The 14510-nt window shown below is 43.4% G+C and overlaps 1 protein-coding gene across 7 annotated transcripts in view; it reads right to left on the reverse strand.

Annotated features, from left to right (window-relative positions):
- Nucleotides 1–14510, reverse strand: part of ADPRM (ADP-ribose/CDP-alcohol diphosphatase, manganese dependent) — a 421658-nt gene that overhangs the window by 50750 nt on the left and 356398 nt on the right. For all 7 annotated transcript variants that reach the window (XM_055090473.1, XM_055090472.1, XM_055090471.1 and 4 more), the window contains one exon: nt 10624–10818. Coding sequence is in view for 1 of the 7 variants with exons in the window: in XM_055090472.1 (XP_054946447.1) it covers nt 10765–10818 (54 nt within the window). In the remaining 6 variants the exon portion in view is untranslated. The remainder of the gene's footprint in view (nt 1–10623; nt 10819–14510) is intronic.

Here is a 14510-nt window from a genome sequence, read left to right on the forward strand (position 1 = left end):
TATCTTCTTTGGAGAAATGTCTATTTAAGTCTTCTGCCCATTTTTGGATTGGGTTGTTTTTTTTTTTGATATTGAGTTGCATGAGCTGCTTGTAGATTTTGGAGATTAATCCTTTGTCAGTTGCTTCATTTGCAAATATTTTCTCCCATTCTGAGGTATGTCTTTTCGTCTTGTTTATGGTTTCCTTTGCTGTACAAAAGCTTTTAAGTTTCATTAGGTGCCATTTGTTTATTTTTGTTTTTATTTCCCTTTCTCTAGGAGATGGATCAAAAAGGATCTTGCGGGCTTCCCTGGTGGCGCAGTGGTTGAGAGTCCGCCTGCCGATGCAGGGGACGCGGGTTCGTGCCCCGGTCTGGGAAGATCCCACGTGCCGCAGAGCGGCTGGGCCCGTGAGCCATGGTTGCTGAGCCTGCGCGTCCGGAGCCTGTGCTCCGCAACGGGAGAGGCCACAGCAGTGAGAGGCCCGCGTACCACAAAAAAAAAAAAAAAAGGATCTTGCTGTGATGTACGTCATAGAGTGTTCTGCCTATGTTTTTCTCTAAGAGTGTTATAGTGTCTGGCCTTACATTTAGGTCTTTCATCCATTTTGAGTTTATTTTTGTGTATGGTGTTAGGGAGTGTTCTAATTTCCAAATTCATGTTATTGTCGAATGTGGTATTTTAGGACACACACACACACACACACACACACACACACACACATACACCCAGAGCTTGCATTAAAATCCAAGGATTGCTGCACTTGTAGTTGTAGACCATACCATCTTCTCTAGCTACTTTAAGTAGGGAGGAATTTATTAAATGGTATTTAGTAACTACACACACACACACACACACACACACACATACACCCAGAGCTTGCATTAAAATCCAAGGATTGCTGCACTTGTAGTTGTAGACCATACCATCTTCTCTAGCTACTTTAAGTAGGGAGGAATTTATTAAATGGTATTTAGTAACTGAGAAAATCTTTGGAAAGGCTGATAGAACAGACTTCAGGTTAAGTTCAGGAACAATTATGCGCGAGGAACAGAGCAGAAGCAATTACCTCTGCCGTATTTAGAAAGCGGTTTTACCTTTGCTTTTCTCTGTCAAGTGGATGATCCACACTTTCCTCTTAACTTTGTTTCAAATCAAAGTGTCACTTGGGTGCATCCGATTGGTGGAAATTCAGTTAAGTTGCTTGCTGTTATCATGGTTGATTTTACATTATTATCCCTTTAAATCCAGCATATTCTTATCGGCTGCTTGGGGATCAACACAGAAAGCCACCACAGAGGCTTGCACTTGCCTCTAGAACTTCCCGGGGCTCACGAATGATCCTAGGCTTCTTCTTACTGACTCCAGACCTTTCTTTTGTTGGCTCCCATCATGGCTGATCTCAATGGCTTCATACGTTGACTCTCCCTCTCTGTCCAGCTCTGTCTGAATCGGTGACCTTATTTTAAACTGCCTAGTTGAGTCTTAGGACACAGTTTCCAGGGATTGTGGCTCAGTTCCATGCACCACAACTCTGGGAAAGTTTCCTCCATCATCCAGGACACACCCAGGACTTCGAAATACTTCTCGAGACAGCCCCACACTATCCTCAACCCCTCTAACAGGGGGAGGAGGAGACACTGTACTATTATTGTTGTTGCTGTTAATAAGAGAGTGTGTGCTAGCAGAGGAAAGCTCCTCAATAAAGTGAATAGCGTCCCCTGGATTTGTGCAACATGGAGATACTGACACAGTATCCATTGGTGGGAGAGAGAAAGAACTGGAAAGGAAGCAAGTGGTTATAACAGAAAGAAGGTCAGTGGAACCTGAGATCATACACGGAGACCAACACAGTAGCTTTAAGGGTTTTGAGGCCCCTAACACACTTCTCTTGCAAGCAGCAAAATAAGACTTGGTAATCTGTGTCTCTGGGCTTGCAAGCCGCGGTCCTTTCAATGAATATCTAGGTGTGGGCGGGCAGGGAAGAGAATCATTAGACCCGCATGTTCTCAGTATTGTACCTGGAAGCGCCTTGTTCCTTTTGATCATCTTCTATTTCATGTACCGTTTAGCACACCACATTTATGCTTACGCCTATGATCTTTTGAAGATCTAAGCTCATGAATCTCTGTAAAGGTCAAAGAAATCTCATTTAATGTTATCTCCACGTTGTGGGTGGTTTTTTTTTTTCACTTGATAATAAAGATTTTGTTTTTAAGAATAAGAAAGAACGTCTGTGATATCCTAACTTTGAGAATTCTTTTCAAATACATTTTCACGTGTGCAAGTATGTTTATACATGTCAGATTATGTGACTTTGAAGTGTTTTGTGCTTGTGGGTCCCAATGTGTGTGTGTATTCATTCATGTATGTGTGTATACACATACATGTACATTATGAACTGCTGCTATGAAGTAATGACATTGGTTTTTGTAACATGAATGCTGAAATGACAAAAGGAGCGAACACCTAGGGCACTGAATCTCAACAGGGAGCAGTTTTGCTCCCTGGTGTTTGCGGGAGGGGCATCTAGCACCGTCCGCAGACATTTCTGGTTTTGCCAAAAATGGGGTCTAGTACACAGAGGCCAGGGGTGCTGCCACATATCCTACAGCGCACGGGGCAGCCCCCCGACCCCTGCCCCTGACAAAGAGTTATTTGTCCTAAAGGGTCAATAGTGCCAAGGTTGAGAAACTCAGTTCTAGACGCTTAGTACTGAACAAAAGTTTACTGGGCACCTATAATAGTCAAGACTCTGTCTTAGCCTTGGTTCAGAAATAAGCATAAGGCAAACATCTACTGGTATGCCCCCCCATGTATTTAGTAAGGGAGTGTATCAGGCAGGGTCTCAGCTGGAAACGTTTGGTACGCACAGATTAAGATAAGTTGAAGAACTAGTTACAAAGGAATGAATATAGAGAGAGCATAAGGGAGAGTGTGGTGGCCTGGGCTAGTAGCCGTCAAGGTGTTATCCTCCGTGGGACCTACAGAGCTAAGGTGTGGAGTGGATACTGGAACCTGGAAGGGGATGGAGTCTTCTAGTGCAGCCACCTTGAAGGGAGCGAGCTTCAGTTGAGAGAGTTAACCTTGAGGTGACCTCCAAGGGAAAGAACTAGGGGACCGATTACCCCCACCTTCCTCTCACCTACTGTAAGGGCCCCCCATGGGCCAACAGAAGCCAGAGAACAAGGGTATCTGTTGGGCTTACAGCTCAGCCCAACAGGAAGCCGGATGGAGAACAGTGAGGGAGGGGGGCGGGCACCAGGGAACGTGAAGGCAAACGAAGGTATCTGGGCAAAGACTCACTTTGTAAAGGACTCTCACTGAAAGCAGATACTGGTAAGAGCCACCAAATCAAGGGCTCTCAGCTTTCGGAGGCGTGAGGGGTTCTTTCTAGCTTGGATGAGCTCAGGGAGGCCTCAGTAAAGGATGCGGCATTTGAAAGACAGCCTTGGGAAGTGACTAGAGTAACCAGCATGTCAGCCTTTTCCCACTTTGAAAGGGCACCTTCGTCTTGTACACGCAGGGAGGGGGAGGGCTTCGGCTGCAGGCCTCCCCAGCCTCCTCTCCCGCCCACAGATCCCAGCCCGGCCGCCGTTCCTGCAACATTCCGCTGGAAAGCATCTCCCAGCTAGGACACTTCTCCCTGGGCCTGGCCACGCAAACAAGGGGGACTGGGCAGGCCCTGCTTCTCTCCATTAGTTTGTTTCTTTGTTCTTCGTAACACCACTATTTTACATATATATAAGCATATATATGTATATAATACTTGCATATATACGTGTATGTGTGTATATATATGTCAACTGTTACGTAGGATTGCAGTACCCAAAGGACATTTACATAATAGAGAGGCACAGATATTTAAAACCTTAATATGACTTTCACCCTAGTACAAGGGGAAAACGCTCACCAAGTTAAACCCACACAGGGAACGCCCTCCTGCGCTCCCCCAGCTCTTAGCCATGCTCTCCCGTTTGGGGGTCTGTTCCTCGTTGTGAATCCTCTTCTACTCTCCCTCCTATGAGTATTTTTAAAAAAATATTTATTTTATTTTATTTATTTGGCTGCACCGGGTCTTGGCTGCGGCACGCAGGATCTTTTTAGTTGCGGCATGCATGTGGGATCTAGTCCACTGAGCAGGGATTGAACCCGGCTCCCCTTCACTGGGAGAAAGAAGTCGTAACCAGGGGACCACCAGGGACCACCCCTCTTCCCCTAGCGGCCTCTGTACGTAGTGAGTTACTGACGATCCCCCTTATTCTATTGATAACTCATTGGAAAGCTGTGGGGTTTCTTTCCAATTTGGCCTCCACCATGGGCACATCTGCCTTTCCCAAGGATAAATATTAATTATCAGAGATATTACACTCTAAACCCAGAAGGTGGAAGAGAAGTAGTTTTCTTACATCCCCGATGCTTTCAAAGCCTCCTCTCTACGTGTAATGAACACCTCATATCATTTACTTTTGAACAGCGTACGCGCGCCCACCCTTTCAAACTAGGACCCCCTAGAGCCTGCTGGAAATAAGAAGTGGGCCCATTTTCCAGCTTTATGCCTCTTAAGAACTGCCCTCATGACTACGCTAAGACCTAACAGGGGCTTTGTAATTAGTTCTTGGAAGAGCGAGATTAAATTCCTAGCCAGCCAAGAGCATTCTCTTCCCCAGACTCTGAATGGAGAGAAAAAGGATGGTTTTGTTTTTCTAGTAACATAAGATTTTACACTGAGAGATGAGACTTGGAGCACGGGGTCTGATATTCAAGGTGGAAAGAACTTCGTGAGCGTAAGCACAGAGGTTGAAAATAATGCGTGTAACCTATTGTTTAAATGAACATTGTTTAGCAATGTGAAAGCAATGAACTGTGGGTGTATACCTAGCAGGCACCAGATTATAGGTGATGTTTAATGATTTCCTTTAAAGATTGATTTTGTATTTTTAAAAATTACATGCTGCTGATTTAGAGAAGGATATTAACTCACTGGAATAGAATCACAAAGATCCATTTGTTTTTCCAGTTTCTGCTGCTACTTGGGTTAACTCCTTTTCCCCCCCTACCTGATAGTGGATTCCCTTCATGACATCATAGCTGAATTCCATAACTTTTTGGTCCCTTTGTGTTATTCTGTCAGTCTGGTTTCCTTTCTCAGACTCCCGTGTTGTTTTTGAAGTTGTTAATTTCACGGTCATTCCAAAGTCCTCTTCGACCATCCCCCAGCTCTTCCCCCAACTATAGGGGCCCAAACTCAACAACAGCGGCTTAGAACAGGGAGGGTGGTACATACCAAGCTGAGGTTGGGGCCCTGGGGAGGGAGATGGGTGGAGCATCTCCTCCCTGGCTGTCCAGTGGGAAAGTTGCTTCTTTCTGTTGGCTGCTGTTTCCTCTCTAACACTCAGTAGCCAGTAGCCACTGGTTCTGCCTCAGTGTCAAGTTTCCAAAAGAATGTCCGTTACTTCAGGGAGGATATCTGTTGGTGTTTCAGGGAGCCCTAGGCAGCGCTGCCCCCTGCACGTTTCCCCCGGATTCAACTCCTAGTTGTGATGTGTTCCTCATTCTCCTCCCAGTAGCCACTCCAGACTGTCTACCCATCTCATCTTGCTTATGGGGCCACCATACCAGGTTTCAAGCTGTCTGGAGCTTTCTCCTTCACGCCTGGTCGGGAAACACGCAGGCTTGCCACGTGAAACGAGGAGGATCACTGGCTCCCTACTGGCATACCCTTCTGCCCTCTACACCTCTGACAGGAGGCATCTTCTTGTCCCCTTTCGACCAAGATGATCTCCGGTCCCCAGCCTAGTGGAGGGAGGGAAGGCTCAGGCGCTTTCCTGAACCCCCTTGATTCTCCTGGTTGCTCTCCCTCTTAGCGTTGCGGAGGACAGGCTAGAGCGCCTTTTCACAAACTGGCACTCCTTCAAAATGCCACCTCCTCTCCCTCTCGCTTCCTTTCATGTGGCCGCTGTGTGTGAGGAGTGGGGGGGTGGTACTCTCTTTACTGAATGGCATCCTTCTACACGCCCTGAAGGAAGGGGGCTGACCACAGAGCTGGTGGTCCTAGCAAGTGAGAAGGCGGGGTACCTCGTAGCAGCTGCCTTCAGCCGTGGACCTGAGTAGCCAACTGCAAGAGGCGGCAACTGACGACACCGTGTTACTGTTACGACCACCCTTCAGAGGTACGCGTATCCCCTCCCACGATTTGGTTCGGATGTCAGCACTGGTGATGCCGCACCCTCACCAAGAAGGTATGAAAAGTTTTATTACTTAGGGATTTGAGGTCCCTGGGGAGAGCAGGGCAGTACTCTTAAGTAGACCCCAAGTAACTTTGGAGATGGAGGAAGGGAGCCAGGCCTGGGTTTTTAGGGCAGTTAAGGAATGCGGCCCCGGTGAGAGTTCTCAGGCAGGGGCGGGGGCTAGTTGGGTTTCACTCTCCTGCTGGCGCCAAGGAGGCTTTCTTATCAGTTTCCCCAGACGTGGGGTACAAGGGGTAGAGGGAGGGGTGGAGCTTAAAAACTGTCAGTCGTTGAACATAAAAAACAGGGCCCACAAGCACATGAAAAGCTGCTCAACATCACTAATTATTAGAGAAATGAAATCAAAACCACAATGAGGTATCACCTCACTCCAGTCAGAATGGTCATCATCAAAAAGTCTATGAATAATAAATGCTGGAGAGGGTGTGGAGCAAAGGGAACCCTCCTCCACTGTTGGTGGGAATGTAAATTGGTGTAGCCGCTGTGGAGAACAGTATGGAGGTTCCTTAAAAAACTACAAATAGAGCTACCATGTGATTCAGCAGTCCCGCTCCTGGGCATGTATCCAGAGAAAACTCTAATTCGAAAAGATTCATGCACTCCAATGTTCATGGCAGCACTATTTACAATGGCCAAGACATGGAAGCGACCTAAATGCCCATCGACAGATCAATGGATAAAGAAGATGTGGTACATACATACAATGGAATATTACTCAGCCATAAAAAAAGAATGAAATACTGCCATTTGCAGCAACATGGATGGACCTAGAGATGATCCTACTAAGTGAAGTCAGTCAGACAGAGAAAGACAAATAACATATGATATCGCTTGTATGTGGAATCTAAAATATGATACAAATGAACCTATCTACAAAACAAACAGACTCACAGACATAGAAAACAATCTTATGGTTACCAATGGGGAAAGGGGGGAGGGATAAATTAGGAGTATGGGATTAACACATACACACTACTATATATAAAATAGATAAACAACAAGGACCTACTACATAGCACAGGGAACTATATTCAATATATTGTAATAAACTGTAATAGAAAATAATCTGAAAAATAATATATATATAGATACATATGTATGAATCACTTTGGGGGAATTCCCTGGTGGTCCAGTGGTTAAGACTCTGAGCTTCCAATGCTGGGGGCCCGGCTTTAATACCTGGTCGGGGAACTAGGATCCCACAAGCTGCACTGTGCGCCCAAAAAAAAACAAACCGAAAACTGAATCACTTTGCTGTATGCCTGAAACTAACACAATATCGTAAATCAACTATACTTCAATTAAAAACGTTTAAAAAGAATGGGGCCAGATTCTTTATTACAGTTACTTAGACATTAGAGAAAACTCAGATGGTGCTGCTCTTCAAAGTCATCACTGCGGAAAGCTGGTCTGGTCCTCCAAGGAGCAGAGACCAAGATAGGATTAACTGTGCAAGGGTTTTTAGGAAAAATGCCGGCGGGGGAAAAAAATAGGGAGCAGACCAGACAAGCCGGAAGAGCCATCAGACTGTGACACAGAAGTTTGACCTTGAGTGAAGGACAGAAAAAGAGAAGGTTTGACGGAAATGTCCTAGGCTGCCATGTCATCTGCAAAAGGATCAGCAAAGTCTGGGGATGTTTCTGTGCTGAGGTCGGCCATCCCAGGAGTCCCCGCCAGGAACGGGTCTGCCTTCGTGCCCCTGCTGCATGCGGGTCTGAGCTGGGAGGAGCCCTGGCCTTCGTGTGCACAGGTGGCTTCCCCGGCTCTGCAGCTGGGCCCCTGTCAATTGTCCTTCCTATAGGTGGAAGACTGGGAGGCAGTCTCACGGCCACCCCATACAGACACCTAGTCCAGTGATTGTTTCATCGCTAAAATCATTTTGCAGCTCCTTTTCAGGGGGATGTCTTCACAGGATAGTATAGAAGCAATGAAAGGGCAGAGAGCTTCATAGCTTTTAAAGAGACCCTTTACTCTCGACCGAAACCAGCATCGGCCAGCTAGAGTACCCCTCTTAGTACTTATCTGTGTGGATTTGGCTATTGCACACACACACACACACACACACACACACACACACACAAAGACTCTGCACTTAAATGATAAAGTCATCATTAATGACATCGCAAGGAATATGCCACAGTATCTGAAGGCAGTATCTGAATTAAAAGGAACAATTCCAGACAACTTTTGAACAATGGTAACATCGTAAGAATAATTGTACTGCCTTCCAAGGTGACTTCACTGAGGTGGACCATTCTTAGCCTATGTAGGATTTGGGGGACAATAGTGAAAATTCAAAAAAGCTCTGCTTTATACCTTCATTTCTCCTCTGTGTGGGCACGGACAGATGGGTATGTGCGGGGATTATTCACCATAAAGCTGACGAATGGACTCTTCCAAAGCTCTGTGCTTAATTTTGTATTTGTACTTTCATATTCTTTTTATTTTCAAAGGGAGATTCCCAAATTTTATAACTTTTAGGCTCCGCGAAGCCTTCATCCGCGCCAGGAATGTGTATTTGTGTCTGCACATCCTGGCTGTGTTTGTGTGTTTATTCCCATGGCTTCCTTTCCCCCATCCTCACACTTGGGTGCATATGGTTCTCCAGATGGGGTAATGCTCTCCTTCACACATGTTTTTAAATGTCTTTGGATTGTTTAACAAAAAGAAGTTAAAGGGTAAAAGAGTAAAAAATCTGCTTAGACAAATCTCTGAACCAAAGTGAGGGATGGAGGAGGGACATTTTTCTTTCCCTGCCAGGGGCTCAAGCTTCAAGTTTCCAATGTAGTCAAATTTGGGGGAAATGATCTCTTTCTTCAGGCCACTAGAGGGCACTAGTGTGCAGACAATTGTCAGGTTTGGGAGGGGTGCTGAGCTCCACGGAGCAAGAGGGAAGGTGACTCTCACATTCCCATAGCCACCGAGTCCCTTTTCCTTTTCAAAACACCTCTTCCTACACTCAGGATGTTTCTTTCTGGATCTGAATCATCCTAGTATTTCCTCCTCGCCTACCCTCCTACGAGGCTACACACCCCCCTCCTCCAGATTCCTTGTTGTTGTAACCATCATCTCTGTGGATGAAGGTTAAAGGACCCCCAGGAGCATAGACCAGGGAGACCTATGGGTCCCGGAAAGAACACTGAAATTATTATCAGGAGACCTGGACTCAAGCCCCAGATCTGTCATTGGCTGTGTGATCTTGAGAAAATCGCTTTACCTCTCTGAACCTCTGTGTGCTTATCTGCAAAATGGGAGGGAGAGCCCTCTAAAGTTCTTTGTGTTTCTGAGAAAAAGACCGGATATAGTTAAGCATCCTCCTTTGAAGGTAAAAGCCTCGTTCTTTCTTGTCATGCCGAAAACCTCTCCTTCTAAAATTCTAAAACCTGCTTCCTTAGTATTCTTTATCAACTCCTGATGAATAAAATTTCAAATTAAGGACTCTTTGGGTTTCCAGGCCAACATATAAGGAACTTGGACTTCAACTCTCCCACCCACACAACAGGAGAAAATATGAACAAACTGAAAATCAACAGCTCTTCTTAGATCAATCAGAAAACTGACATCATAGGGCAAACTGCTACCCCCTCCCCCAACAAATGGAAGAGACAGACAGGTAGACAAAGAATCACACCTTACTGGAGCTGAAGATCAGGAGAAGAAAACTCTGCAGGAACCAGTACTGGGTTCCTTTTACCTAGTTTGCCACGTCAAACTTGCAACAAAAAATGACAAAGCATACTAAAAGACAAAAAACAGAACAAAACAAAAAACGACACAGGTTGAAGAGACAGGGCAAACATCAGACCCAAACTCAAATGTGGCAGAGATGTTGGAATTAGCAGACTGGGAATTTAAAATGACTATGATTAGTATTCTAAGGGCTCTAGTGGAAAAAGTAGACAACATGCAAGAACAGATTGGCAGATTGGTAATGGATGGAAGCAGTGACATGGAAACTCCAAGAAAGAACCAAAAGGAAAGGCTAGAGATGAAAACACCATGACAGGAATGAAGAACACCTTTGATGGACTCATCAATAAACTGGACTCAGCCGAGGAAAGAATTAATGAGCTTGAAGACATCAATACAAACTTCAAAAACTGAAGTTCAAAGCGGAAAAAGAATGAAAAAGATAGAACAAAATACCGGAGGGCCGTAGGACAATAACAAAAGGTGTTATGTACGTGTATGAGGATTACCAAATTAAAGACTTCCTCTCTCATCTATTCAAAACCACATCACTCTACCCTGCAAAACCCAGAGCTGAACTAAGAAACCATGTTTTTGCTTGTAACTCCTAACATTGCCACACCTTATTAAATGATCTCTGTTTAAACAATGAAAGACTTCCCGAGGGATGGGTGAGAATTTGAGGCAGGGGAAAGGGGCTTACCTGGTTTCTCTGTAACCTCTTTGGACTCATTAAACTGGGCTTGAAGTGACTTCCATCTTCTCCCATCTTCTGCCCGAATCTCCTACTCCTCAAAAGACAGCTCATTCAAACCACTGGATTGTGACCAGAGCTGATATTTCTTCATGGTATCAACTGGAAAGTCATATCCCGTTTCCAATGGAGCTTTGCCTGGAGCTGGAGAAAAATTGGACCAGAGAGTTTGGAGTAGCATGTGGAGAGGTAACTTCCTTGCTGTCTCTCCAAGGTCACAGGCTTGAGGTCTGCTGACTATACTTATTTCTCCTGTTCCATCACTTTCTCTTTATTTTAATTACCTTCATTATAAATGTCCTCATAAAAGGCCGGCCACCTTCCATCCTCGTTGCTACCCTCCCCGCGTCCCATCTGCATCCTGCTTAGGATTCTTCACTAGCATTCTTCTGGAGAGGGACATTCAAAGCCATCTATGACCTAGTGAGTGGATCTCTCGCTGCACACCCCTGACCCTTCCCTTTCTCACCAGCCACCATGTTCGTGCAACACTGAGCTGTTTGTAGTTATCACAATCCAAGGCATCTTACTTCCTTGTCCTTACGTATGCTGCTCCCGCTGCTAGAAAGATTTCTCCCCACTCTTGGACTAGGTTATCAACATCATGCTCTAAGATTCAGCTCAAGTGCCCCCTCCACCAGGAAGTCTTCCCTGAGAAGCCAGTCCAGGTTTCATGCCTCTCCTAGTTTCTCCCCCATAACACAGGCAGACCTCTACTGTGCCACTTCCCTGGACTACCATCACTTCCCTAGTCACCTTCAAGTGCCTGGAGGGCAAGAATTGTGTCCCTTTCTCTACGCTTATTATCTAGTATAATATATGGAACACGGTTTGTTACATGAATAAAAGTATGAAATAGTTGACAGAATATAAAAATCTCAAAAATATGTTGTGAAAAGAAGGGGAATGTGGATCATGAGGGAGAAGAAAAGAAAAAGAAGAAAAGCAAAGCAGAAAAGAAAGTAGGCAGGAAAGTTCTATGTACTGTTTTAAACATAATAATTGGAGGAATTAACATTTCAGTCCTGGTTCAGACTGTTAAGGAAATACAGTTTAAGAAATGCCTTTTTTTAAAGAAATGCCTTTTGAAATGCATTTTTGAAAAACCTTAAAGATAAGAATCAGTAGAGCTTAAAACGAAACACGTCTTTCAAAACGCTAAATCCACTTGTCAAGCCAGAAAGCAAAGAAAACATAAAAAGGTGGAAAGCGTAGAAAAAGATGACAGAACAAAGATCAAACATAGGAGTTGTATCAATAAAAGCAAATGGATCAAGTTTTTCTATTAAAAGACAAAACCAATGGGGTCAAAACACCAAACCTGAGTATGTACTGTCTACAGTTTACACACCTAAAATAAAATGATCCAAACAGACTAAGATAAAAGCATGGGAAAAGACATGGCTGAAATATTAAAAAGGAAAAATATGGAAAATGGAAGTTACCATATTAATAGAAGACAAAGTAAAAAAATCTAAGGTAAAAGACATTATATGAGACAAAGTTTTTTTTTACTTTTTAATTAATTTAATGTTTTAATCAAAAAAAGTTAAACATGGGCACAGTCTAAATTTTTTTTTACTTCTAAAAGGATATAACAAATATGTCAGGTCCTTATCCCTCATCCCCATCCAACATTCTAAAGGCAACATTTTTCAGTTCTTTTGGCTGTTTCTTATATGTAAGAAACATGTTAAAATTAATGGACATGAACAGACCTCAGTTGATCAATGATATTAGCTTCTTATATTGCCAGCAAAGGATTTTTTTATACCCATTTTACTCTGCTCTCATTCTTCTGTTGTAGTTATATCACAATTTGGAGGTTTGTCCATATCCACTATTGTATCAGTGAGGAATGTGCTTGGCTGCAAATAACAGAAAACACACCTAGCAATGGCTTTCAGGCAGTCAAAAGCTGATGTGGTGGTTTTAAGATGTCCTTAGGGACCCAGGCTTTTTTTGTTTTTCTGTTCTCCCATTTTAGGCTCGTAGTTTTTGTCCTCATGGTCACAAGACAGCTGCTACACCTCCAATGTTGCACCCATGTTTCAGGGAAGGAAAAAAAAGGAAGGAAGAAGGGAAGCCAGAGGAGATAGAAGAAGAAAAAGTTTCCTAGGAACACTTAGCTCATGTCTCATTAGCAGGCTCTGTGTCACACACCTCCAACTGCAAGGTAATCTAACATTGCAAGAATTTGTAGATAGGCACATTGCTGCCTGAACAAAATTGAGGTTTGGAATCAAGGAAGAAAGGAGTGTAGACACTGGCAAGGTAACCAACAGTTGTGTGTCACAGGTGTTTTTATTATTATCTCTATGTAAATAGTGCTAACTGCTTAACCAGTAATTGTCGTAAGTATTTTCTTTCTTGTACATCTTTTTGTTTTGCCTGGAGTCAGAGCTTGCCTCATTAATTTTCATTTACTTAAGGTTTTTTTTTCCTTGAACTTGTGGCTAACTTTTCCCATAAATACCAAAAGGTCTGTAAGATATCTCTCAACATTATCTTCATGTGCTTAAATCCGTCAGATAATCTATCATTTCGAACCTTTTTCAGGAGACATCACTACTTGAGCCCTCCATCCTTCTGCTCCATCTCTAGGTTTGAAGCCACACTGTCAGCTGGGACATCCCTCCATCCCCTTTCCCCACCTTTCTGAGTCTTCAGTCTTTCATTTTCTTGAATTACTATCTAATTTTGTTGGAGTATATTGTTTGGGGTTGTACAAGTCTTCTGCTTTCATCAAAGATGGAATTTGGGTTTCAGTTTCTCCTTGTTGTTTGGAATGATTTTGAAAAGAAATGAAAATCAAGCCACCTTTTCTCTATGATTTTAAGACTGGAAGGCTTATTTTGTTTTGACAAAAGTTACAACTCACAGAGAATGTGTCGTTGATAACAAATTTTTATCTGGGCAATAACGCTGCATCAAAATACATAAAAACAAAATATTTGCTATTCATGGAGAAATTGACAGAATAAGAATGGTGGTGAGGAAGTTATTATACTTCTTTAAATCTTCGACAGATCAATGGGCAAAAATAGGGAGGCTGAAGATCTGAATAATATAATTAATTCATTTGATTTAAAAGATATGTTTCACAAAAGACCCCGAATAGCCAAAGCAATCTTGACGGAGCTGGAGGAATCAGTCTCCCGCACTTCACACTATACTACAAAGCTACATTAATCAAGACAGTATGGTACTGGCACAAAAACAGAAATATAGAACAATGGAACAGGGTAGAAAGCCCAGAGATAAACCCACGCACATATGGTCACCTTATCTTTGATAAAGGAGGTAAGAATATACAATGGAGAAAAGACAGCCTCTTCAATAAGTGGTGCTGGGAAAACTGGACAGCTACATGTAAAAGAATGAAATTACAACACTCCCTAAAACCATACACAAAAATAAGCTCAAAATGGATGAAAGACCTAAATGTAAGGCCAGACACTATAACACACTTAGAGGAAAACATAGGCAGAACACTCTATGACATAAATCACAGCAAGTCCTTTTTGACCCACCTCCTAGAGAAATGGAAATAAAAACAAAAATAAACAAATGGGACCTATTGAGACTTAAAAGCTTTTTCACAGCAAAGGAAACCATAAACAAGACGAAAAGACAACCCTCAGAATGGGAGAAAATATTTGCAAACGAAGCAACTGACAAAGGATTAATCTCCAAAATATACAAGCAGCTCATGCAGCTCAGTACACAAAAAACAAACAACCCAATCCAAAAGTGGACACAAGACCTAAATAGACATTTCTCCAAAGAAGATATACAGATTGCCAACAAACACGTGAAAGGATGCTCAGCATCAG

The sequence above is a fragment of the Physeter macrocephalus genome, chromosome 14, assembly GCF_002837175.3.
Source record: "Physeter macrocephalus isolate SW-GA chromosome 14, ASM283717v5, whole genome shotgun sequence".
Classification (NCBI taxonomy): domain Eukaryota; kingdom Metazoa; phylum Chordata; class Mammalia; order Artiodactyla; family Physeteridae; genus Physeter; species Physeter macrocephalus.